Source organism: Natator depressus, chromosome 5, assembly GCF_965152275.1.
Source record: "Natator depressus isolate rNatDep1 chromosome 5, rNatDep2.hap1, whole genome shotgun sequence".
Lineage (NCBI taxonomy): Eukaryota > Metazoa > Chordata > Testudines > Cheloniidae > Natator > Natator depressus.
The window spans coordinates 42,835,724-42,860,333 of record NC_134238.1 but is presented as its reverse complement, the minus strand read 5'-3'; the positions used below and the strand labels follow the sequence as shown (position 1 = coordinate 42,860,333).

At 37.5% G+C, this 24,610-nt stretch overlaps 1 protein-coding gene across 3 annotated transcripts in view; it reads right to left on the bottom strand.

The window, feature by feature from the left end:
• The window catches only part of PIK3R1 (phosphoinositide-3-kinase regulatory subunit 1), a 77,728-nt gene that overhangs the window by 7,995 nt on the left and 45,123 nt on the right, over positions 1-24,610 (bottom strand). The window contains exons 3-14 of one of the 3 annotated variants that reach the window (XM_074952657.1): positions 21,182-21,274; positions 19,142-19,216; positions 15,951-16,082; positions 14,853-15,054; positions 14,602-14,681; positions 3,917-4,019; positions 3,129-3,227; positions 2,824-3,004; positions 2,219-2,344; positions 1,165-1,307; positions 740-916; positions 572-640 (exon numbers count right to left, since the gene is read on the bottom strand). In XM_074952657.1, the coding sequence (XP_074808758.1) occupies positions 572-640; positions 740-916; positions 1,165-1,307; positions 2,219-2,344; positions 2,824-3,004; positions 3,129-3,227; positions 3,917-4,019; positions 14,602-14,681; positions 14,853-15,054; positions 15,951-16,082; positions 19,142-19,216; positions 21,182-21,274 (1,480 nt within the window). Of the gene's footprint in view, positions 1-571; positions 641-739; positions 917-1,164; positions 1,308-2,218; positions 2,345-2,823; positions 3,005-3,128; positions 3,228-3,916; positions 4,020-5,391; positions 5,624-7,560; positions 7,699-14,601; positions 14,682-14,852; positions 15,055-15,950; positions 16,083-19,141; positions 19,217-21,181; positions 21,275-24,610 lie in introns of those variants that run through there. The other 2 variants (XM_074952659.1, XM_074952658.1) reach the window with 2 other exon arrangements.

The following is a 24,610-nucleotide window of genomic DNA, read 5'->3' as shown; positions in this document are numbered from 1 at the left end:
TTAATGACAGAACAATATCTGCCTCTACTCAGACAAGTCATAAACTGGAATATAAAGGCAGAGCAGATCCACGCTCTGGATCATGTCCATCTCTGGTGATGGTTGATACTATACCACCACCAATACTTTGCGCTTGTAGAGAGCCTGTCATCAGAATTTCTCAGAGTGTTTTATAAATATTAATTCAGCTACATAATACCCCTCTGAGGAATGTATATCATATGATCCCCATTTTACAGACAGGAGCAGCAAGGTTAGAGTTTTAAGTTCAAGTCTTTCAAGAGGTCAGTGATGGAGTCAAGAGCCGAACCCAGAATCCTAGATTCCAATTCCTCATTATAGTCACCTGACCATATACCTCTCTTAGGTATTTATAGAAGAGCAAAGGATAAGACTGGTGCCCTTGCTAATATTCTCAGTAAAACAGGTTGTCAGGTCCAAACCAGTATCAGCTATGCTCAGATGTGCTGTGCCTGAGAGTCTTCCTACAGTCACTGAACTAAACATGCTTAAACTCATTACTGTGTAGCATTATTTGATTTCAGGAGTATTCAATTCCTTAAATACTTACTCTTCTGTATTTTCATTGCCCAGCCATTCATTCAACTTCTTTTGCCGAACACCTTTTTGAGTCAACCACCTGGAAAATAATTAAAAACAGGTTTATATATATTTTTAATCGGCAAAAGTTGGACATTATGGGAAAACTAAATTCTCTGTAATTCATATATGTACTTACATCAAGTACTGGTCTCTTGTCTTTCTCAACTGTATAAGGTCTGGTTTAATGCTGTTCATACGTTTGTCAATCTCTCTATATTCAGCTGCTTGCTTCTTTAAATCCTCTTCTAGTCTACGTCTGCTGTCCACAATTTCACTTATTCGAGACTTCAACTTCTCATAGTTGTGCATTATTCTGAAAAGAAGAATTAGGTTTGTTATACTTTGTTAGATCCTGGTACATAATCCAGGTTTCCTATTTTCACTTGTAAACATCTAAGAGAAGATTTATTTTTCAAGATTCAGTTGCAAAATTTGTAAGCTGTCACCCACTGCATTTCAGATTTATTCCGTTGACGTTCCTTCTCATGTATGGACTTTGTATTTTTTTACTTTGTCTAAATCACACACATTTTAAACAGATAAGCACTGGTACCAACCAACCTTTGTATTTCTTTTTCATTTCCTTCCCGTTTAAACTTTTCAATATACTCTTTGCTGTATCTTTCTTGTGTCTGGCACTGCTCTTCAAATATTTTTATTGTTTCATTAAATGCTTCAATAGCCGTTCTTTTCATTTGAATTTCCTGAAAATAAAATAATCATCATTATAGACCCTATAAAACTGAAGGGATGATTTACTGGCCTATATCTCTGGAAAGGTTTAAGTTATTTTGTAGCAAAATGATTGTACTTTAATATCCCTGAAGCAACATGTGAGTCATCTGTAGACCCTTACGATATATGAAAAGCGAGCATTGTACAACTTGCTACAGTGATGCTGCTTTCCAAGAAAGGCAATGACCACAGGTAGAATTATCTACTACATTTGTTTTATATATTAGTTTTATATTTACAATGGGAGCCTTTCGAAACTGCCCTCACTTTACCCTTTGTACCCCTAGAGGTATAGTTGGGACTCTTGAAATACTAAGCTGATCTGAGTGATTACTTGGGGTTTCACCCACATCTCCAGTATGTTTCAAAATTCCTATCTTTTAGGTATGTTTTTTGCAGGTTCCAGAAGGCACAGTATTCATTCTGCAACTATAAGACAGTGCCACTTCCCTGGCATTCCCAGGCTCTGCTAATTACTGGTAAACATGAGAGAGGTGGGTTGCTATTCATTCCTGCACTGTGTCTAGTTGTCACACCCACGCGCCATACATTTTGTACATGATACCTTTCTCTCGAAAGAAATTCTAAGGCATTGTAGTTTGAATTTGTGCCTTCAAGGCATGGGGATCCAGACCCTACAAATGGTCAATATGCAGAGCTACTGCCAAGCCAAGAGGAGGGTACCAACCTATGGTTATAGTGCGCAGTGGGTAACAGTGCGCAGACATGAGTAAATGATTCCAACTTACTGAACTATCACATCAAGCAACTTTTGTCTTTTAAAAGAAGAAAAGTTAACATTAGCAATTTATGTCAATGTCCTTCTAAAACCAAATAAGAAGTCCTGCACTCTACAAGTCCTGCTTCAAAGATAACTCACCTGAGATGTTCTGGTGTAATCTTCATAGAGTCTGTCATATTCTCGACTCTTTTCTTGGAACTGAGTGTTATATTCATGTAATTTCTTTCCCACTGCTTCAATACTGTCCTCTTTCACAACTTGATCCTGGGAGGATAAGCAGAAGGAAATATATCCAGTAAAGGAGCAGTTACACAGTACACATTTCATAATAAAATTGGTTAAGAAAAAAGTGACCATTAGAAAGAAATACAATATAAGTTGACATTTCTCTCACAATATGGAGAAGAGAGGTACTGAATGCATATAATATGCACATTTGAAATGAAATTAAGCACAAAAGACAATTTTGCACTGCCAGCATGCAGCATTATGCTGAAAATTATTTATTTCATCATTAAAATTGTCATATTTAACCTGGTAAGTTTATTTCTTAATGAACTATGTAGAGTATTTAAAGTTTGTATTGTTTGATGTACAATTTGTAGAGTTGCTTTTTTTTTTTTTTTTAAGTCTTAGATCCAGTTTATTCGTATCTCAAATATTAACTGAAGAGAGTTTCTCCATATTGAATGGCTCTACACGCTAATAACTTTTCTGTATATAAACAGAATAAAAAATGTTACCTGCTGGTACTTGGATACTGGATAAAGTAATTTTACATCCAGTTTCGGATTATACTGGGCTAGAGACTCATTCCGGTAGTGGTTTATTAGCTCAACCACAGAGTTGAAAGTTAATGGGTCTGAAAAGCCGTACTTCCCATCTCGGTGAAATATTTTGATTAATTTGTTATTTCCTCCTTTCCTGTAAATATAGTTTGGAAAACAGTCAGCCATACTTCGGATGCTCTTGCCAAAAGAAAGTAGCATTTTTAAATGCAGCTCTGTAAGAATATATTCCAATATCAGAATCTAGCTGAGTATTTTACCTTAGTGTAAGCGTGTAGTCTCCATGCATTTTGGTAGAAGCATCTCGTACCAAAAAGGTACCATCAGCAGTGTCACGAAGCTTCTCATTTACTTCTTCCCTAAAATGAAAGCAAAAGTAAACAATGACTACCTCTTACTAATTTCCTCACTGTAATCTATCATTTCTCCCTCTATCTTTCTTAAAACAGAAATACATCTTTGCTTTTTTCATCAGCCTTCTCTATCTCCTTAAGAACATTACATTCATTTCATAGTTCTACTGGTGAACAAATGGAATATAAAAATGCTGTATCCAATACCCTCCCACTGCTGGAACAGATTTTTATTTCTGCAAAGTTCTTCCTACTTGTTCATACAAGCCTGCACAATTGGAGCATCCAGTGACACTCTACTACTGTACCTATATATAGTAAGGTCAAAAATGTTGCTTATACACAGCATTTTTTAGTCTGGTTTATTAACACAACAGTATTGTGCCTCAGAGTTATGGTCTTGGATGCTAGAAGGAGGAAAAATGATGGTTCTCAGTGTTGTCCTTTCATGCTAGTGTTTCATATAGAGGTCTTAAAATAATAGAACAACTTACAAAGAATTATATTTTTGGACATACTGCATTCTAACTGACTGTCAGTCACTTTTTAGTCATCTTTGCAACAAAACCATCTATGGTATGTTTGTGTTGGAAAATGTTCTGAAAATGGTTCTTAATACAACAATCATTCTTCTGTAGTTAAGTAGAAAACAAAAGAGAATATAGCAAATACATACATGCCTTTTGCTGACTTACCTTGAGATATCTCCCCAATACCATTCAGCATCTTGTAAAGACATGTTGTTATTCATACCGTTGTTAATTACAGTATTAGGTTTTGGTGGCTTAGGAGGCAGTGCTGCAGAGGAGGGGGAAAAAAGTTATTTGTAGCCCGACTGCAAATTAAATAGTACATGCCGCAAAATTCTAATTTGTGCTATGATTTACAACAATCATTATGTCAAAAGAAAGCTAAAATGATTGCAAAACACAGGTTTCTGTTATTGGCAATCTTTGAAAGATACCAAGTAAATCAAGATATTTTACTGACAACAAACTTAATTACACCATAAGGATGTACTACACCAAAAGATGTATGTTAGTTACTGAAGAATACATTTCAAGCAAAACACAACCAAAAAAGGCATTTTGTGGCAAAAATGTTTAAACTAAAGTTTTTCACCTTTGTCCACCTCCTACAACAAATATCCATCCTGCGATCATTACAAACAACACCACATGTCAAGTTTCATTTTTATTTTTCCTCCCATTTAATTATCCAAGAGGAATTTTGCAACTTTCTAGTACAAGCGCCGCTGTGGGTAATAAAAGCAGCAAAACCACAGCAATACTGTATGTTTTAGGAGGAGGAATTGATCCTCAGCATTTTGTACAATGATCTGCTAAAAACCCCTTTAAGGAACCCATCTGTGACCCAAATATCCGTAGTGTTAATCTTAGTATTTGACAGGATAAACTGTGTTCCAAATGCCAAGTCTGATTAAAAACCACATCCCCTTTTCTCAATGTCAAAGCTGCATACGTACACCACTGGGTGCCAAAAAAGATACTGCAGCATTTCTGTCTTACTAGCTAGGAGGACAACATTGGAATCAGGATTAAAAAGGAAACAAGGTTTTAAGTTCTATAGTAAATTTTACATAGTTTATGTATATGATTGTATAATATGCTTGACTGCAAAAGACAATGTTTTTATAATAATAAAGAGAGCGTCAGGATAGTATAACAATTCCACTATCAAATGACTAATAGATACAAAGTGAGGAATTAATTTATTGTTAGATTTTAAAATGTTTTCCCCAAGACAATCCTGCATGTGTAATCACTGTACCAGGAAATACAAGTGTTTTTATAGGATCTCGTCAGTCATAATGTAGAGCAGAAATAGCAAAAATAAAAATAAAAATGATGCAACATTTTTAGTATATACTAAACAGAACTAAGACTACATATGAGAGAATAAAATCAAAACTGAAACACCTGAATTCAATTCAATTCCCATTAAAGAAGAAAAAAGGTATTTACTACAGGCTATGATTCTAACTGCTACTTCTATGCATTAAAACCACAATTTAATTCCAAGTTATGAAAAAAATCATTTGCATCAATGACAAAGGCAGTAAATCCTAAACATCTAATGAAATTTTGCAGCAGCTATCATAAAGACCAAAATGAACTAGTCTTTTACAATAAGACTGCAGTATTATTACCTGGTGGATCCATTTCTATGTAAAACATCAAGTCTGTGCCACAATTTATATCTGTCCTGGGATATTCTATATCCAGTTCTTCCATATTCCACACAGTGTTGTACATTTGTATGAGTTTCACTGAGTAAAGCTCAGTTATAAGAAAAAAGAATCAGGCTCTCTTTGTCATGGTGTCTTGGAATTCATTTTAAAACCTATAAGGGGCTGCACTGTAACCTATTACATCATCATCCTCAGCCAATCGTGTCAAAATAATGTCACCAGACCACTCCTGTTTCATCATTTTGTTCTACACTAATCTTAAAACAATTTCAGTTTCAGAAAGACTCTACATTTAAACAGAATTGCAATATATGAATGATGTTATACACAAACAGACTGACTATGTTCTCCTTATGCTGACTTCTCCATTTTATTTTTCTGACTCTTTGCAGCATGGTACATTCCACTGCTGGCAGGTTGACAAAGGCTGATATGCTGCAGCATGTAGCTTTTTTTTTTTTTTTTTAAATACATATAGTGGATCTGTGTTTACAGATAGGCAGGTAACTTCTCAGTTTCAGTAGCCCATTCAGTTACCTAAAGATGACCATTCAAGATCCTTTTAGGCCTTTTGTACCTACTTTACATATTAAAAAAAAAAAGGGGGTGGGGTGGGGGAATATGCACTCCAAATATGTAATGAACAGAAATTGCATTTCTATACAGTGCCGAGTTTAAACTTTTAAATGGTCACAATGCCCTGATACGTTTTGTATCATACCAAGTGCCTTATTTCCTTATCATTTTGTAGTGCAATACAATTGTTAAACATTTTCACTTTAATTTTGAAAGCTAGAAATAAAATATTGCAATCTTATACTAAAGATGTTAATGAGGTTTTTTTTAAACCAGGGCAGTGAACCAAAATAAGCAAAATCTCAAAAAATGACTCTTCTGAACATACAGAGCCTGTCAGAATAATGATATAGTTTGCCTTTTCCCATTGTTTCTCTGCCCTGCTCTCATCATTTACCATGCTAGTTATTTTCTGAAAGCAGGAGCCATTGTCATTTTCTTCTTTATATATCTGACTTTATATCAACAAAAGCCTCCTGCTATTGAAAAATATTTCTTCTCAACCATACTGAATATGAAAAAAGATTTTTTGAATATTACTCTTTGAGCCTCCTCTAAAGAATACAATTAACGCAGCAGTAGGCTACTATGCATAGCACTTATGAATACTTTAATATTCACTATCCTCTATCTAGGCAGAAAACTAGATACCAAAAATATAAGTAACTGAAGCAATTAGCAATACAGTCATCTTAAGAAATCTTTTTGACCACTGGATAGCTAAAATCTGCACATACTACGCGAATACTTGTTATATACTTAAAAATGAACAAAATTATTTGCATCTCCTCAATATTGCATCCACATCCCGACCCAAGTATCTTGTTGTAGTTTTATCCTTTTAGACAAGTACTAGCATGCAAGAAGATGGCTATAGTACCAACATCATCAATACTTGTACATGCTGGTTTGCCTGCACATGATCATGCTTAAGCTCCTTTTGAAGTAGCCTCCCTCACTTCCCCATTTAGGTAGACAAGCACCAAAGATTTGTTCCATTTGCAGAGGGTTAACAGGATACATAAGATGCTCCCAGACAAGTCCAAACATTGAACTTGAGGGGTTAGCCCACCTACTCCTCAAACAGTTGAGTTGCAACAGTACATTACTTAAAGTAGGTTATGAGAGATTTCCTCAATATTAATATCATAAAATAATAATAATTAAATAATAAAAATAATATATTGCTACATTTAGTCTAACAGGAAGTTAGTATGATTTTTATTTAAACTTCCATCAAAAACTGCTATCAGGAAAACAAATGCTTCCCACCTTTTCTTACCATTGACCAAATTCTAGACAGCCACACTTGTAAAATCAGGTTACTGCTCAGCCCAAACTAGTCTAGCTTGCTGTGACACCATACGGCAAACCAGAACAGACAGGACACAGGTGATTTTCCATTGCCCCAGTTTAACCTGGATAGGTACTGACTTTCACTCAGGCATGTTATGACTGGTGATCAATTATAATAAAGTACTGAAAATTTATACACCCTATTTCTGTAAGGACTTGGGGGGTAAAACTGCATACACATTCAAAACCACTTACTTTGTAAATTATGCATCGCAAATGCTCACCCCAGTAATACTTGTATCCAACAACCTGAAAAGTTCAGATAGCAATTCTTTCACATAGAAAAGTCTTTTCAAAAAATTCCTTTGTTAGGACACTTCTCTGAATGAATTAGGTGAACAGTTCTGAAAAGAGACTCTGTGCTTTCCAATTAACACTCCATAAAATCCACTCAAAAGACCTGTAACATAAAGTCAGAAAATCCAAGTCCCCTCTTCTATTCTAAACAAATTAAACTTCTGTACTGTGCATCGGGTATCCACACATTTCTGGTTCATAATTAAAAAGTGAACAGGATTGTAGTACTCTAAAAAAAAACCTCAGTAGCTTGCACAGCTCTCTCAGATAAAGATCTCAGTTTCATGATTAACTTGGGCAGGTTCAAATATTTGCTGAGCCAGGGATTTCAGATGGGGGAGGGGGGGAGCCAGAGTCAAAGTAAAAGTTGTCATCAGCTAACAAATGGCCAATGCAGGAGTAACTTTCTCATTTCGCCAAGTAAATGAGAAGACCATTGTAAGTGGATTTAAAATAGTCTCCATAACAGGCTGCTCAATGCAGTATTAAAGTAACTGAGTGTCAAGAAAAGCACTATGAGCAGCCAAATACAGGAAGTGGCTGAGTTAGTTCAGAAAAAAATAGAATCAAAGGCTTCCTTGTAAAGTTCTGTACCTCTCAGAACAGCCCAGTGCAAAAGTAGCTTGTTTGCATGCCCTGCACCACCTCCCACATACTTACAGGACCACAACTACAGGTGTTGATTGAAGACCCTTAGAATGAAGTTCTAAACTGTTAGTCAGAATAACAGAGAGACAAGGTGGATGAGGTAATATCTTTTATTGGACCAAATTCTGTTGGTGAGAGAGAGAAGCTTTCGAGCTTACACAGACCCGAAGAAGACGCTTGAAAGCTGTGTAAGCTTGAAAGCTTGTCTCTCTCACCAACAGAAGTTGATCCAATAAAAGACATTACCTCAGCCACCTTGCCTCTCTAATATCCTGGGACCAAGATGGCTACAACAACACTGCATAGTCAGATTAATATCATTTTAATCACTAGACAGACACATGTCTATGTCCATGGTGGTTTCTCTTCATTACTTGGTGAGCCAAAGGTAGCTTCATGGGCATGTGGTGCAGGAAGGTCACTGGGACAAATCAATCTTCCTCGTTTTAGTGTCAGGTAGAGTATGCATGCTTGATGAGGGAAGGAAGCGGGAATTAAAGGGTCAGTTTCCCCCTTCACTTACATGGCTTCACTCCTTTACCTTCAAGAGTGAAGACAGTTAAGTAATCACTTCAATTGTTACATAGAAGGAAATCAGGAGTAAGTGAAAGGAGAAACAGGCCTCCTAAAGGGATGGGGCTTAAGACTTCCTGTTTCCTTTACCAAGCCATAACTAGTATTTCTCCTAATTAGCTGTATTCCTTGGGATCCTCTGTGTTTGTCAAAAATGCTACTGCAAGGCCAACTCCTGTCCCCCAAAACAAAACTACACACATACACACAAACTACACAGAAAAAAACCCCTATACGTGACTTTTAGTTAATTTTCCAATTAAGTGGTTTCACCTACAACAGTTTCTTGCTGTTGTTGTTTTTTTCCCTTTGCCTACTAAAGGATTGCCATTTTTACTTGCCCTTTGAAGCAGTCTTGTCTGGAAAATAACATGGCATATTTCACGCTTGGATGGTAATCTGTCTTTCCGTACTAATTATCAAACCATGAGAGAACAGAAAAACCTAGCTTTTGGTAGTAATTGATATGCACTCTACTACAGGATTTAAAAAAAAATATCTAGCCAGTATGATTTACTAAACAGTGCTGTAGAAGGCTCATAGTTTTGGAGTCATCAGAGAAGTCCTGATCTTAGAGCTGGCACAGACTGTTCACCTGCTGGAGATGCCACTTTCCCTTTTCAAGGGAGTGGGGGTAGGGGGGGAGTACAGCATGCATCAAACAACCTCCATCAACCATCCACAGTACACTATGGTATTCCCACAGGAGATCTGAGGGGGAGGAACAACAGCCAAACCAGCACTGTAATTAGCACACAAACAAGACACAACTGTTGAAATTTCACTGTGGAAAAGCAGTACCAAGTCCAATGTTTGTTTAGGCTCTAATGACCCATGCAAAAATGAATTCCCACTCATCCCCACACATGCGATTCAGATGTGTGTGTCCACATGAATAAATGAACACACATGCATTTGTGCACTATAGCTGCATCTGAGACTTTACTTATCTTTACAAGTTACATCACCTCAACTGGTATGCACTTTTTGTCATCAAACCGATAGCTTTTACAATTGCTGAAAGATCAGATTTCATACTAATTCTTATTACATGATTGCTGCTACTTGAAGTGCTTTACATGCAAGACATACAATATAAGAAGCAGGACTGAGAGCTCGGCATGGGGCTGAGTGGTGTACAGTTAATTGGTACATACTTGTTACAATACATGTGGTTTTACCAATAATTACAAGGTGTTGAGAAACCTAAGCTCTACATAGTGTCAAAATTTAAACAGGACAACCTCGTGTTGCCCAGGCTGGAGATTAGTTAACAATGTATTTTGATTTCGTTAGATAGGTGTAAACCGCATGATTTTTATTAGCTTCGAAGGGGAGCCCTCTGCTGGATGAAAAAGAGAATGTACAACAGCTATAATTGTGAAAAGTCAAAACAGTCTTAGCATAGGCCACAATATTCACAGGACTATTAACATTTAAAAAATAATGTTGAATTATGATAAACATTTAGACTAAATCTATCACATTGCATGTAAAGTACTGACAACTGATAATAGTCTTACTTTTGTAGTGTGTTGTGATACAAAACAAAAATACAGTTATGAACTAGGGGGCAGATTCTGCACCAGTGAAATCAGTGGGAGCTTTGGTACTGATTTCAATGGGAACAGGAGTGAGCCATTATTTTCCTGCTCTGTTTATTACTCCACTAAACTCACCCGAAACAACTAGCATCAGTTACAGCTTCCGTATATGTCATAACATTTACGCTGGAAATCTCTCTAATGCATTTACAGCTATAAAAACAGAGAATTTGTCTTTCAGCTTTGCCATTGGCATTTATGACCACGCCACCAACCAACATTTCAGCAAGTGACAGTTTGTGTATAAACCAGAAGCATAAGATAGTCTCATTACCTCATATGTTCTTTTACCTTTGACCCTATAAAAACAGTAAAATCTGACATCTCACACCAAAGTTTGTAACATTTGTCACAGGAGACATCTTTCACAAATGTTATTTGCAAACCTGGTATAAATTAGGATAATAGCCTAGATAGAAAAGCCAAGGTCACTGATGGGGGACAGGGTGGGTGAGGTAATATGTTTTATTGGACCAACTTCTGAGGCAAAATTTCCAGCTTACCCAGAGCTCTTCTGCTGTGTAGCTTGAAAGCTTGTCTCTCTCTCCAACAGAAGTTAGTCCATAATAGATATTACCTCACCCACCTTGTCTTTCTAATATCCTGGGACCAACACAGCCACAACTACACTGCTAACATCATTCATGACCTGAAAAATCAGCTGGCTTTTTAGACCTGTAGGAACTTATAGCCCCAACTCCCAAATACTCTTCTTAAAACATGTAAAAGGACATGTTCCTTGATATTTTTTAAACTGCACTATAGTTAAAATACTTTTCTCCTAGCATTGTTGTTTCATATGGCACATATAAGGAACACACACCTTTTTCCGGATGCTATACCCGTCAATTCAATGTCAAAATTCCCAGTGACTTAAACAGTAGAAGCAATCTCTCCCCTCTCTCTCCACCAGCTTGATATTTTGGTTTAGCTGATCAAGTTTGGATGTTAAAAAAAAAAAAAATTGAGAAAATCTGGTAATTCTAGTCAAAAGACTGAACAGCTACACAGAACGAGAGAGGGACAAGGTAATACAGAAAATGGAACTGGTTAATAATAATTTCTGCGACTAGACTTTTTTTCTAATCTCTTTGCTCCTGTAACATTACTTTTTCTCCATAGGATTACACAGATATTGACAAAACGTATTTCACTGTGGCATATTTTTGTATGATATTAAACTGTGTCCTCAGTTCATGAACAAAACGTTGTAGGTTTTGGGTTGGACATATTGGCAGGGTAAGGTCAATACATGCTTGTGTTAAAAACATTTCAAAAATGGGCTTAGGATGCTCATCATAATAACTATAGATGAAAAGCTGCACATGGCTCAATTTAACATACAAGTCCTACTTTTCTCACTTTCCATGGCTGCATGGAGAGAAACAAAGTTTGCATTTAAAAGAAAACAAGCAATTAAAACATCTGCCTCCTGTATATGACACCTCTAAAATTCACACAACTCATTTTAGACAGACTTATTTCTTTCCAGGTTAAAGGGTAACAGGAAAGAAAGACAAACAGGCAAAACCAAATCACTTTATGAAGAAGTCAATCTTTTTTTAAAAAGTAAGATTTTTTTAAAAAAAGTCCTTCCATTTCTCATCTTTGAAATTCTTTTCACTAGGGCGTTGTCGAAAACTGCTCAACACCAGGAAAAGATCGCTGAAAGTTGCCTTTCACTTTTTTAGGAATCTTCCTTTATTTTAACATCTTGCAATATCCCTGGTTGAAGCTCAAGCCAGAGATGTTAAAAGGCCTGATTCATAACTATACTGCACATGAATATTCTGCAACATACCAGATATTAGAAATGAACTTTGACAGTGGGTTTTGCATCTTTTACATACGCTTAAGGTGTTCAATTTTTAGACTTCAGTTATGATGCAATGCACCATAACTATCTAGAAATGACAGCTTTTCCATCCAGAAAGAAAAATGTCCAGCAAATTAAAGATATACAAGAGAAGGAGATACTTTCTTAGAGACAGTCAGAAGCACATGGATGCATTTTTGAAAGTGTCATCTCAAAATATAACACATATAAACCCCAGTTTATTGTACTTTTGTCTGGTAGAACATTTACATTGTTTAGGGTTGATTGGGCACTGGGAGCCAGCCTTGTCAAAATAAAGATGTCAACAGTAAACCCCTGCCTCGGTAAATTGCAAATTCCCCTTCCCCACTTATAACCATTACAATTCAGTTAGTGTCAAGATGTTTGTAAAACAATTCAAGTCAGAATTCTCTAGTTTAGCTGCCTAAATGATATGAAGGGCCAAATTTTCATAAGAGCTCAGCTCTAATGTAGGAACCTAAATGCTGTTTCCCCTGAAACAATACGGAGCTGCTGGGGGCTGAGCACTTTTGAAAATCTGTCCCTAAATCTTCGATGTGAGCTGTGGGGACTCTGCACTTCTAAACAGATGTCTCAATTTTTCAGGAGCTCAAGCAGAGATTTGGATCCTAAACCTGCAAAGATTTACTCATATGCTTCTGAAAAATATTCAGGCATGCAAAAGTTAAGCACAAGCGAAAGTCTTTTCAGGAGGCTGCCAAGTTTGAAAATTTTGGCCTAAACCTTTTGGCTACATATTAATGGATGGGCAGATATTATATTTAACTGAAGAATAATGTACAGTATGGCAATTACTACACAGATTGTCCTTTTGCCAAGTATGGACTTTGAAATATACAGATAAGAATGGAAGTTGTTATAACAGATCCTATCAAAATGCAGAGTTAAAACCTAGTAGGTAAGGCAGGATTAATGAAGAGGCCAATTCGGCATGTTCCTAGGGCCCATATTCATGGAGAGACCAAAAATCATAGGCCACAATCCTTCACTGGCTTCTCTTTGCCCTAACGAGGGGACACAGACCACCTTCAGAGCACCCTTTGCCCTGGCACTGGAACCCTAATCCTGGCCCAGTGTTGCGGGGAGGCACAGAGAGGAAGTTGGAAAGCAAACCCACTATGCATTCACCCTGCAGCTTGGGGCTAGGCCTGGCTCCCCGCACCTGTCACAGCGCCGGTCTGGTTTGGCCTAGCTGCCCCTCCAGCATAAAGGTGCTGCAATCCTGCATATCAGGTTGCAAGATTACTCACTCAAATCAATGTATGGTGGGTTTGGAAGATACCTTGTTCCAACACTCTGAGAAGTCTGTACCAGCTCTTCCAGTTCTTACCCAATCCTGCAAAACCTTACTGCTGTGGTCTCTTACTATACGTTAGAAGCAGAGAGGGAAGAACACTAAAACAATGTTCTGTTTCTTTGTTAAAGTACCCTTTGCTAATATTTCTGTAAGTCAAGGCTTTCAGCTTCTCTATATCGACATGCGCTTGCTTTGCTGAACTGAGAAATCACGTTGCACAGCAGCACAAGTTCCTTTGCACAAGTCTGGCAACACTGCCTCACCCATACTAAGAAAAGGAGGAACGCTTGATTTCAAATACACTCTGTTACATAAAGTAGTGCTAACCTTTGCTCTTGGTTGTATGAACTAAATGCTAGCACAGACAGTGAAAACGTGTCAACTAGCTATCCTGAAGCAGTTTTGATTCTGCCTGCACTAATAAGAATGTAGATTTTGACAGACAAATCTTTCCACATACCTGGCTGAAAAATGCACAAAGCTAAACAGAGGACTAAATTTGAGGTCTTTAATCAGTCCCCACTGGGCACAGTTCTTTTGAGAAAATATGCCTAGAAAGGCTTGAGTGAGAGCTAAGAAAGGACTTCATAATTTGTCCGCTTTTAATAGTAAGGAATGCAAAAGTACACATATACTGCTTCACAAGTATCTCACATTCTTGATTTTTCATACAGTGTTCAATAAGAAGCAATACAAATTCTAAGGCTATGGAAAAATCTGCACACATTATTCAATGCAAAATTATTTCAGAGTAAAGAACAGTTCCTTGAAAACAAAAATTAACTTCTGCTGCATATCTACTTACTTCCATAATTTTATTACTTTAATACATTTGTTCAATGAGCTTACTTAATCTGAAGAAAAAAATAATGGACCTTTAATGGCCACCAAACTGATTTTTGAACTATATAAAAATCATCAATAACCAATTACTTTTTAAAATCCAAACTTTTTTTTACCTGGTACAGGCTGTCTCTCATTCCATTCACTTGTGATTAAAACTTCTAGGATTTTTATGAGGTGTTCAGCATTATCAGAGCTGTAAAATAGAATGGAAAAAATTTTAAGGTTTACATTAATGCCTTTAGAAAAGTAATGCAAAGATAACAGCATGAGCACAAGTCCTCTACATTAACTTATTAATTATTTTGAATAACAGAGCCACATATCATGGTTACAATACACTAGATAATTAAGATGTCTCACATACCTTCCTAACTGGAATTTGAAAAGCAGAGGGCTGAAAATTTCAGCTAAGGATCTTGCATTCAACAGATTTTTGCTGGAGGTTTGACAAAGTCTGAAGAAATGTTTGAGCAAATATTGGAGAGTGAGCCAATACTGGTGAGGTATATTTGGAGACCTGATGAGTTTCTTCAGCAACTGAGCATATTCATCTGAGCTCTGCACTTCTGCAAGCAAATAGAAAGTCTCTTGATATCAGAGCAGAAACATTCAACAAATAAAATGAAACCATTACATGGTTCCCTGGTAAGTATCAATTTTACAGAAAAAATATTCTGTCCTTCAATAGAACCCAGCCTCTTCTTTCTTCTTTTGCAAAAGTGAAAAACTCAAGTGACAGAAGAAAACAACTGTATAAAAGTAAAATGGAAACAGAACATTCGTTTGGTAAAAACCACAATATGTGCAGTGCGTACTGGTAGAAGTCTGTCTTGTGTTTAGCGTCACACATGATTGGGTAATTCTGAGATGCAGTAGATAAGAATCACAGGTGCTTTTCTAACTTTGAAGGTTACCAGCCACAATGTCCTGCCCATGGAACATGCAACAGTACGAGGCCCACATACTGAAAGTTGTCAACTGTACTGTCTGAAATGACCACTGCCAAAGATGAACCTTATATTAACATATTTATTGCTTTGTATTCCATAACTGCCAATGGACCTCAGAACACTGTGTTCTCGAATACATTTACTTTGTCAGCACTGATAAAAGGTTAACAATTAGCTCTTTCTGCACACAGATAAGTCCTTGATTTTTTTTAACCGGTACATGCACAGTTATTCTTACTTACTAAATGCACCAAGCTGTGTAATATCTTACAATTTTCATTATATTTATATTGTTAGGTAATTTCAGCAGCTTTTATCAAAACCAGCTAATATATAATAAGTGAGGAAAAGAATTATTTTTGTTTTATGAGCACCACCTGTTGCGGTGTACAAAAACCTTCCACATTTTATGTAGGCTGAGACAGTATCACAGCCCCTTCATGCTGGGTACTGCCGATCCTAATAAATCTTTTTTTTCCCCGCTGTGAGTGGAAGTACTTTCACATTCATACCTTGAGCTCCTGAAATCATTTCACTGTAAACAGATGCTGGAATGACAGAATTTGGCAGGTCCAGGAGATACCTCTTGAGAGCATCTGCTAAGATCTGCACATCAATTGGCTCAAAATCCATTGAAGAGGCATCTGAAGAAAAAACCCAGACATACGCAATTTAAAAATTTCTGAGGACCTTAAAATTGTCATTTCATACCACACCAGAACAGACAACCTAAATCTGATTTATGAAGAACAATTTGTAAGAAATCTCTGAAGACATCTAAATGAGTCTTTGCTGAAATGTGTTATTTACAAGGTGCAGTGAATTCCCACAGTAGATACTAAAATTGTTCAGCAATACACTGTAAAGTTAAGGGGTCAGAAACTTCAATCATGAAGAGATTCTGACTAATAAATGATCAGATGTAAATTATGCACGGGAGTCAATATGCAGTGCAGGAAAATATTTATGTGGAAATGTTATAAGTAACACAAATTCTATTACTCAAGAAATGGCTTTATAGCATGCTTGAAAATTGTCTCATGTCCCCTCTAGTGGCTAATCTACATAGAGACTAACAGCATACTATAGCGGCCACATGATAGAATTACTACTATAGCTAAAGTGGTGGTGGTTTGTATATTGGTGATGAAGGTCCTGGGTTCAAACTCTGTAGACGGCCCCTAGTGAAGGTTATTATACTTTCACTGGGATTATTTCTGAAGTGACCAGAGCGTTTAAAAACACCTTGCTTTTTTTATATATATACCTTGTAAATTATATAAAGAAGACCCTGGATTCTGCATACTTTTCAAATGTTACTATACAGTTACAAATGATGCTTGTGGCAATATTTGTAATATTGTTATAGGGCTGCAAGGTTACGAGACACCTGGATATTTTTAACAAGTTTATGTTTTACATGTAAATATTTTGTGTAACCACTACTATAGTAAGGAGCAATCCATAGTTAGTGCTGGGTGCAAATGCAGTATTTCTATTGGTAGCTGATTAGCAACTCAGGCCCTGAACCTGGAAACATTTATGTGAATAAACTGAAGCATGTGTAGATATATCTGCAGAATCGGATCCTTGGTTTCTTAAATAGCAGTTAGAATTTGCACATTTGTAATGGCCCATGGCCTGCTAGTGTAATTACAACTTGGGATAAAGTTCAATAGAATATTCTATCACTTATAGGACTGTCTGTTAACATTGGTGTAGTGAATAAAAGAAGTCAAAATAAAAAACATAAAATTTTAGAAGTGTTTATTACAAGCCAGACAGGTTTCCTGTCAGACATGAAGCTCTCACAAAAGTTCCAGAATGCTCCCAAATCCAGAAAGTTTCAAAGGGCCCAGTAATTTAGGGTGGGAAATAGGGGAAGGAAGGGAAATAATTCTTTAAAAACCCAGTCTATCGGTGCAAGAACTCAAACTCCATTAGTCACTGTGGCTTTTATTCTCTATGCTGGATCAAGTCCGGGTTCCATTGGTTCAGTGTCTGTAAGAAACATCCCAAATGACTGGAACGAGAGCTATAGTGAGAGCTGGACCTATTTGATGTATAGCAAGCTATTTGTTGCTGCTGTTGTTGTGACCTTTCTATTTTTGATCACCTTTACTGGCTTGCTCCTGGAAGATTGTGAGCGCTGCTCAATAGGAACAAAGGACAGTCAGTTCCTCAAAGGCTAAAGACTTATTTTCCTGTTTTCCAACCTAATTAAATTTTGAACAAGAATACAGGTAAACCCCAGTTTTACAATGGTCTCAGGATACAGGTGGATCGTGCATAAAACTACATTTCAGATGTGAGATTCTATATTGATTTTGAATAAATTAAGAGATTCAGGTATTTGTGGTTTGGAAAGTCAGTGCTGAAAACAAAAATATTAAGAATAAAGCTTCTGTTGCTAACCCACAGTTCCATACCTTTCTCTACCATCATTCAAGATCATGATGCCGGCTAGATTTAAAACATAGTGAACTCAAAAATAATTTCCTCCTCAATTTTAATCTTTAATTACTTTTAAGTACTAAAATTGAAAGAGTAGAGAAATTACTTCTCTTTTTAGAGTTTGCATATTTTGTGCCTTTGACAACACGGTGTGTAATCAGTTTCAATTCCTAGCCTCATGCAGTGGTATAATGCCCTGGTACCCTCACGCAATTCTCTGAAAGGGGAAGTCCATACACATACTCTCCTCCACAGCTTGCAGAAGCTTGGGTAATGCTACCACCACAACAGAAGAGCTCTGCTCTTCCACAGTTTGACTGACTGTTTCTCTGGAATTATTTCTCATTTAGATGGTTAGGTTTTATTAAATTTTTAAGAATCTGCTAAAAGAAACTGGAGGCAGGGGTGCTGGGACAATTAATATAGTGGGGTGCTGAGAGCCATTGAACCAAATCTGTAAACCACGTATATAATGGAAACCACTTTAAGCCAGGGGGTGCTGCTACACCCCTAGTTCCAGCACCTATGACTTGAGGCAAGAGGACAAGTAGCTGGGGGGTATCTCCCCACCCCACTAGGCCTACTGCAGGGGCCAGAGAAGGGAGAAGCCAGATGAGTGTCCGAAACCCTAGGACTCTGGCACAGGGGAGGAGCAGAGAGAGATAGGAATTGGGGAAGCATGTTGTACACGGGGGGTGGAGGAATTCCACTGTCCTGATACCTAGATCCCTGCACAGAGTAGCATCATCAGCTAGGTTCTCTTCCTTCACTCTCAGAACCAAAAGAACCAGAACCAGATGGAATATGCAGCAGAGCCAGGAGGCTCCCCTCCAACTCCCTACACTGGGCCAAAGGAAGCAGAGGGCTGAATGTATTAATGTGTGCACAAAATTATGTGCAGCTGTACATGCATAAATAAAATTTATCCCACGGCATTATTGGGACAGCGCATCTTTATCTTGCTTCTGAACGAGACTCCTTTCCTCTTCCAGAGCCCTCCTCAAACAGTTAAGGTACTAATAAACATTAAACTAATTATTCTTGGACAAAATACCAGTATAGTGGGGACTTGGAGAAAAATATTTATTCCGTGAAAGTGGAAAGGTTAATATTATGGCAAATGCAATGGAATAAAAACTATATCAACTAAACATCAAATTATATAGTTTGAATAGGGGGCATAGAAAAAAAATGTTAAAATCTTAATACAAAACCTATTTGGTACTTTAAGAAGAACAGTTATACCTACCACACTCAAGAATTTGTCTTAATTCTGCAATACTGCTTGACCCTTGTGTTCTGTACAAAGTTGAACATTCCAGACCTTAAAAACACAATAGATTGAATACATGAACTTAATATCCTTTGTGGCTTTATATAGGAAACAACATATTTCTATTGTCCTCAAATAACCATTTACAGTTACAGTATAACTTAGTATACAGTATAAGTTAGTATACTTCTTACACACCATGACAAAATACTGTATGCTATTGCTTTTATAGGGCAACAACATACCCCACAGGAAAATATACCATGCCTGACATGCATGCCTGCAAACTGCTGGGCCAGCAGAAGCTGCCAGCCAAGAAACAGCAGAAATCCAGCCAACCCTCATTCCCCGCTCCCACACTCAACCAAATCGCCAAGCACTGGCTTTAGGAGGCCAACACCAGCAGAAGGAGAAGTGTGTACTTGCCAAGGTAAAGATTTGCCTGCAGTGGAGCAAAGTGAAGTTCAGTAGGAAACACCCAGCCCTTCCCTGCCACTCTATGCACCTTTCCAGCTAAGGAACAGCTGGCCTTAAACCCTCTAGGAACTACTGCTCCCTTGTTCATGTCCTATTGCCCCATCTCTCCCAAGTGCCTTCATAAGGCAAGAAGAGATGGGATACAGGGAGGAGACAGAGAAAATGAAGTGGAGGTGTCCCACCAAAAGAGAGGAGAAGCTCAGGGCCTGCCACCCCAGAAATACAACTTGAGCAGAGACAGCAAACATGGTCTGCCTCAAGAGGAAACAAACAGTTGAAAAGCTGCTTGAGAATAAATAATTCCTTAGACTGTGATAGTGTATGGTACCCAAAGCCGAAGGAGCTATTTTTCCTTTTGGGGGGATACTTTACTGTTCTTATCCTAAAGCCAATCACTATCTGGTTTTCTGCATATTTATTTTATTGACTTCAGACATAGAGAGCACACACAGTACATAAGCTGTCAGTGCTGGCGGTGTTGCTGCAGACATGTTAAACAGTTGTCCTGTATTAGCCCCATTTCAGTGGTGGAGTTAGTGATCCCTGTGTATACTCTGTAAAGTGCAGACTTCCTTCCAAATAAAAGACACCATAATAAATGTAAGATTTTTTGCTCCATATTTTACATTAAAGAGCATGCCCAGGGATACAGGCCACATATGATTTAATAACGTCCAGTGTGGCCTCCTAGAAACAGTAGCTGACTATGCTGGTTGCCATTAAACTCTGGCTCTCAGTACTGGCATCAGCAGCCCCTGATCCCAGCCTTCAAAGTGTTGACACTGATAGTAACCAGGCCACAAATCCTGTCTTGCCCTCCGACTCCCAACTACATGACCATTAGGAGAGCAGGGTACAGTGGGCATCTCCTGGCCACATAAGGTTGATGACGGTGACATCAGCAGAGAAGCTGGGGAAAGAGACAAGGGGGTTAGGAGGCAAGAGATGGACAGAGAATAGGTTATTTAAACAGGAGAGGGAAGAGAAACAAAAGACTGAGAAGGCCAGTAGGGGTAAGGGGGAATGGTATGGGGAGGAGGGGACCAGGACAGAGGGGGATAGCTGGGAGTGTGGGAAGGGAGAAAAGTCAAAGGGCATACAACAAATATAGGCTGATTGAACAGACAGTAGCAATAAAGGACTGCCTCTTTGGAGGGCAAAAAATACCTCCCAAAACTTAGCATTCTGAGATATTTTCCCCTGCTATCTCATGGCAATGCGTTTCTGTGATTACAAATATCAACTGGGTGCAAGAGTATTACATTATTCAAAACCTCAAATTAAAATCTCTGTTTTTGCTCTGTAGCAGGTTACCAGGTGTCAGGTGGTATAAGCTATGTTATTACCTCTATAACCCAAGTAACCTCTGTTGAGCACATACCAACAAGATAAGGCTCTGACTAAATTTGCTTGAATACCAATTGAGCAATGGGATACATTACAAACCCTTGGTAGGGAAATGTACAAACTCTGGGCCTGATCCTGCAGTCCCCATTCACAAACATAACCAAAACACTGGCAGACTGTTCATCATCATACCTTTCTTTTCAATAGCCTCCACTATCTTGATAAGAATTGGTGGAGCGACGTCAGGAGGCAAAAATTGCTCTGTAAGATCTGGAAGTGTAAAAGCTGTTAAAAAAAACAGTTAAGCTACAGTTAGATGCAATTTCAGTTTATGAATGTCATGAGATATAATGCAACTGGTTAATTTTTAAACACTGAACAAATTCATTTTATCAGCTGTGAAAGTCCATGTAGACATTTTGCTTGTCTGTTCTGCATGCAAAGTAGAATACTACGCAATTACTTTTACTGGTTATTTTAGAAAAAACAACTCTCACATGCTAAATATCACTACTATATTTAAACTAAAGACAAACATCCAGTACATAATTAGCAAAATCCTAGTAACTATTCCCCTCATTTGTTTATCTTATTTTTTTTCTTTTTTAATTAAGCAAAGCTGTCCACTTCATGACATTTTGTTCCTCCAAGTATTCTATCCCTTCACCTTTTGTATTTACACAAATCCATTCTCCAGGACTGAATAGTGATGATAAACAATAACAATAACGAAAATGCATTTTTATGGCACCTTCATTCAGAGAATACCAAAAATGCTTTATAAATCATTAATAAATTTTCACTACTCCTGTGAGGAAGGTAAGTAAGATAAAGTAAAAAGTGTAGAATCCACACAGAAGCCATATAAAATTCTTAGGGGTGGATAAAAAAAGAACAGTTTTTTGGACCTGAAACATTTTCTCCTATGGTGAACCAGATGAGGGAGCTATATACATATCTCCTTGGAACTGCTAATCTACTGAATGAAACACACTTCTATTGGTATGAACTCTCTGCAAGAACAACCATATTAATGAGAAAGCTTAATAACAGTTGCAGTTTGTTTTAATTTTTATAGGGTCACAATATTGACAATATATGCCCGATGGTGCAAAGAGAGCCTCCTGTTTTGTACAATGATCAATAAATAAAGAATAAAAATAAGATATTCTAAAATGAATCTTTTGCAAACTGAAACAAAGCTGCGTACTGATTTTATCCAAAGTCAGTTCTTTATTGAAAGAACAAACTAATACAAGAACGTTCTCGCTCTGATAAATGCATTATTTTTGCCAAAAAGAGTAATTTCAAAATTTAAAAGCAGTCGTGTTTGATTTTTGGAAAGCTAGGATGTTTACAGAAAGATATTCTTACTGAACAGCCACCAGCAACATCTGGCATGATTGACAGATTATGATGGATAAAGATGAATTAATCACTGGATTGGAAATTGGTGGTTGCCTAAGGACCAGTGATCATGACCTGATTGCATTCAGTATGGGCAAACAGAGGACAGTCCCAAGCAGTAATATACATACCCTATGCTTTAAAAGGGCTAATTTCACAATGCTGAAAAATATTATGAACAAAATTTAATGGGAAGAAAAATTTAGAAGGAAAAATGCAAATGAAAATTGAGAATTCTTTCAGAAGAGTTTATTAGATGGCTAAAAAGCCATGATTCCACAATCTACAAAAAGGACTATTTGGACTAAAAGCCCATCCTGGTTCAGTGGTGAAGTGAAGACAGAAATTAGAAATAAATGAGTAATATATAACAAATGGAAAAAAGGGAAAACAGATACCAATTGATAGAATTTAGATGTTATGAAGTGTAGAAAACTGATAAGAGAAGCACACATTAAATGGATTAAGAACTGGCTGACAGAGCTCAAAAAATAGAACGGGTGGTGGACCAATTTGTATAGTGGGGGTGCTGAGAGTCACTGAACCAAAACTAAACCCTGTATATAATGGAAGCCACTTCAAGCCACGGGGTGCTGCAGCACCCCCCGCACTCCTCGTTCTATGAAAAGTCGTTGTCAGAAATCATTATCTAACGGGGGTGTTTCTAGTGGAGTTCCACAGGGAACAGCACCAGGCCTGATACTATTCAACACTTTCATCAGTGAGCTGGAAGTAAATATAAAATCACTGATGATAAAAATTTGCACCTGAGACAATAGACTGGCAGAGGGGTAAATAATAACAAGGGTAAAGCAGCGAAACAGAGTGATCTGGTTCACTTGATAAGCTGGGCCCATTGAAGCAAAATGCATTTTAATGTAGCCAAATGCAAAGTTTTATACCTAGCAACAAAGAATGCAGATCATATTTACAGAATGGGGGACTGGATCCTTGAAAGCAGTGACTCAGAAAAATATTTAGGGCTCATAGTGGACAAGCAACTGAACATGAGCTCCCCTCGTGATGCTGTGTCATAAAGGGTCAACACATTCTTTGGTTATATAAACAGGGGAGTAGTGAGTAGAAGGGAGGTGTATACAGCATTGCTTAGACCAATACTGGAATACTGCATACAGTTCTAGTGTCCACTGTTTAAAAAGGATGTTGAAAAATTGGAAAGAGTGAAAAAAAGAGCCCCCAAAATTATTTGAAGGCTGGGGAAAATGACTTACAGTGAGACTTGAAGAGCTTCCTCTGTTTAGCTTATCAAAAAAGAAGTCTGAGAGGTGGCTTGATTGCAGTGTGTAAATACCTTCACGGGGAGAAAATACCACGTACTAAAAAGGCATATGAAGAACCAAATTAGAAACTAGACACAAGTTTTATCAGTGAGGGTGGTTAATCACTGGAACAAACTACCAAAGGAAGTGGTGGATTCTCCTTTTCTTGACATCTTCAAATCAAGGCTGTACGTCTTTTGAGAAGATACGATTTAGCCAGACAACTAACTGGGCTCAGTGCAGGGGTAAGTGGGTGAAATATCATGGTCTGTATATAGCAGAGATCAGACTAGATGATCTAATGGTCACTTCTGGCCTTAGAATGTATGAATCTGCTATAATAAATGTACATTTATTCAAAGAATATGACAGTGTCAAATCAAAGGCTCTGCCAAGAAAATCCTCAAATTACAAAATACCAATTGCAAGATATAATCTAACACTACTCCTACTACTACTATTAATAAGTCTCATTCTGATGTTTGGAAAGTCAAAGGCATAAAATCCCTCCCAATATCAAGGTGAGAATATGTTTTAAAAATAGAGAGAGTAAATTTTTTCCATGATGAAAATAACTTTTTGCTCCGTTAGGCAGTTATTGCATTAATTTCTACTCTCCCACCTCCCTTCTGCCAAGTCATGAAATGCCATGAGCTCTGAGCAGAGATGCTCACCTCATTCTTCTAACCGAAGACAAGATGCAGAGCTATGACACAAAATTGAAAGGAAGGGGAGAGGAAAAAGAGGATGGTAAGGTTAAATGACATCCAGGATGAAAGGCTTGGGGAGAGAGCAGGACAGGGAGGGCCCAGTTACAGATCTTAACCCACTATATACTCTTTGGTTCATACAACAGAAGGAACTAGAGAGCTACACACTATGTCAAATTAAGCGAGTGGTGCCTAGAGACTATGATAATAGGCACATTACAAAT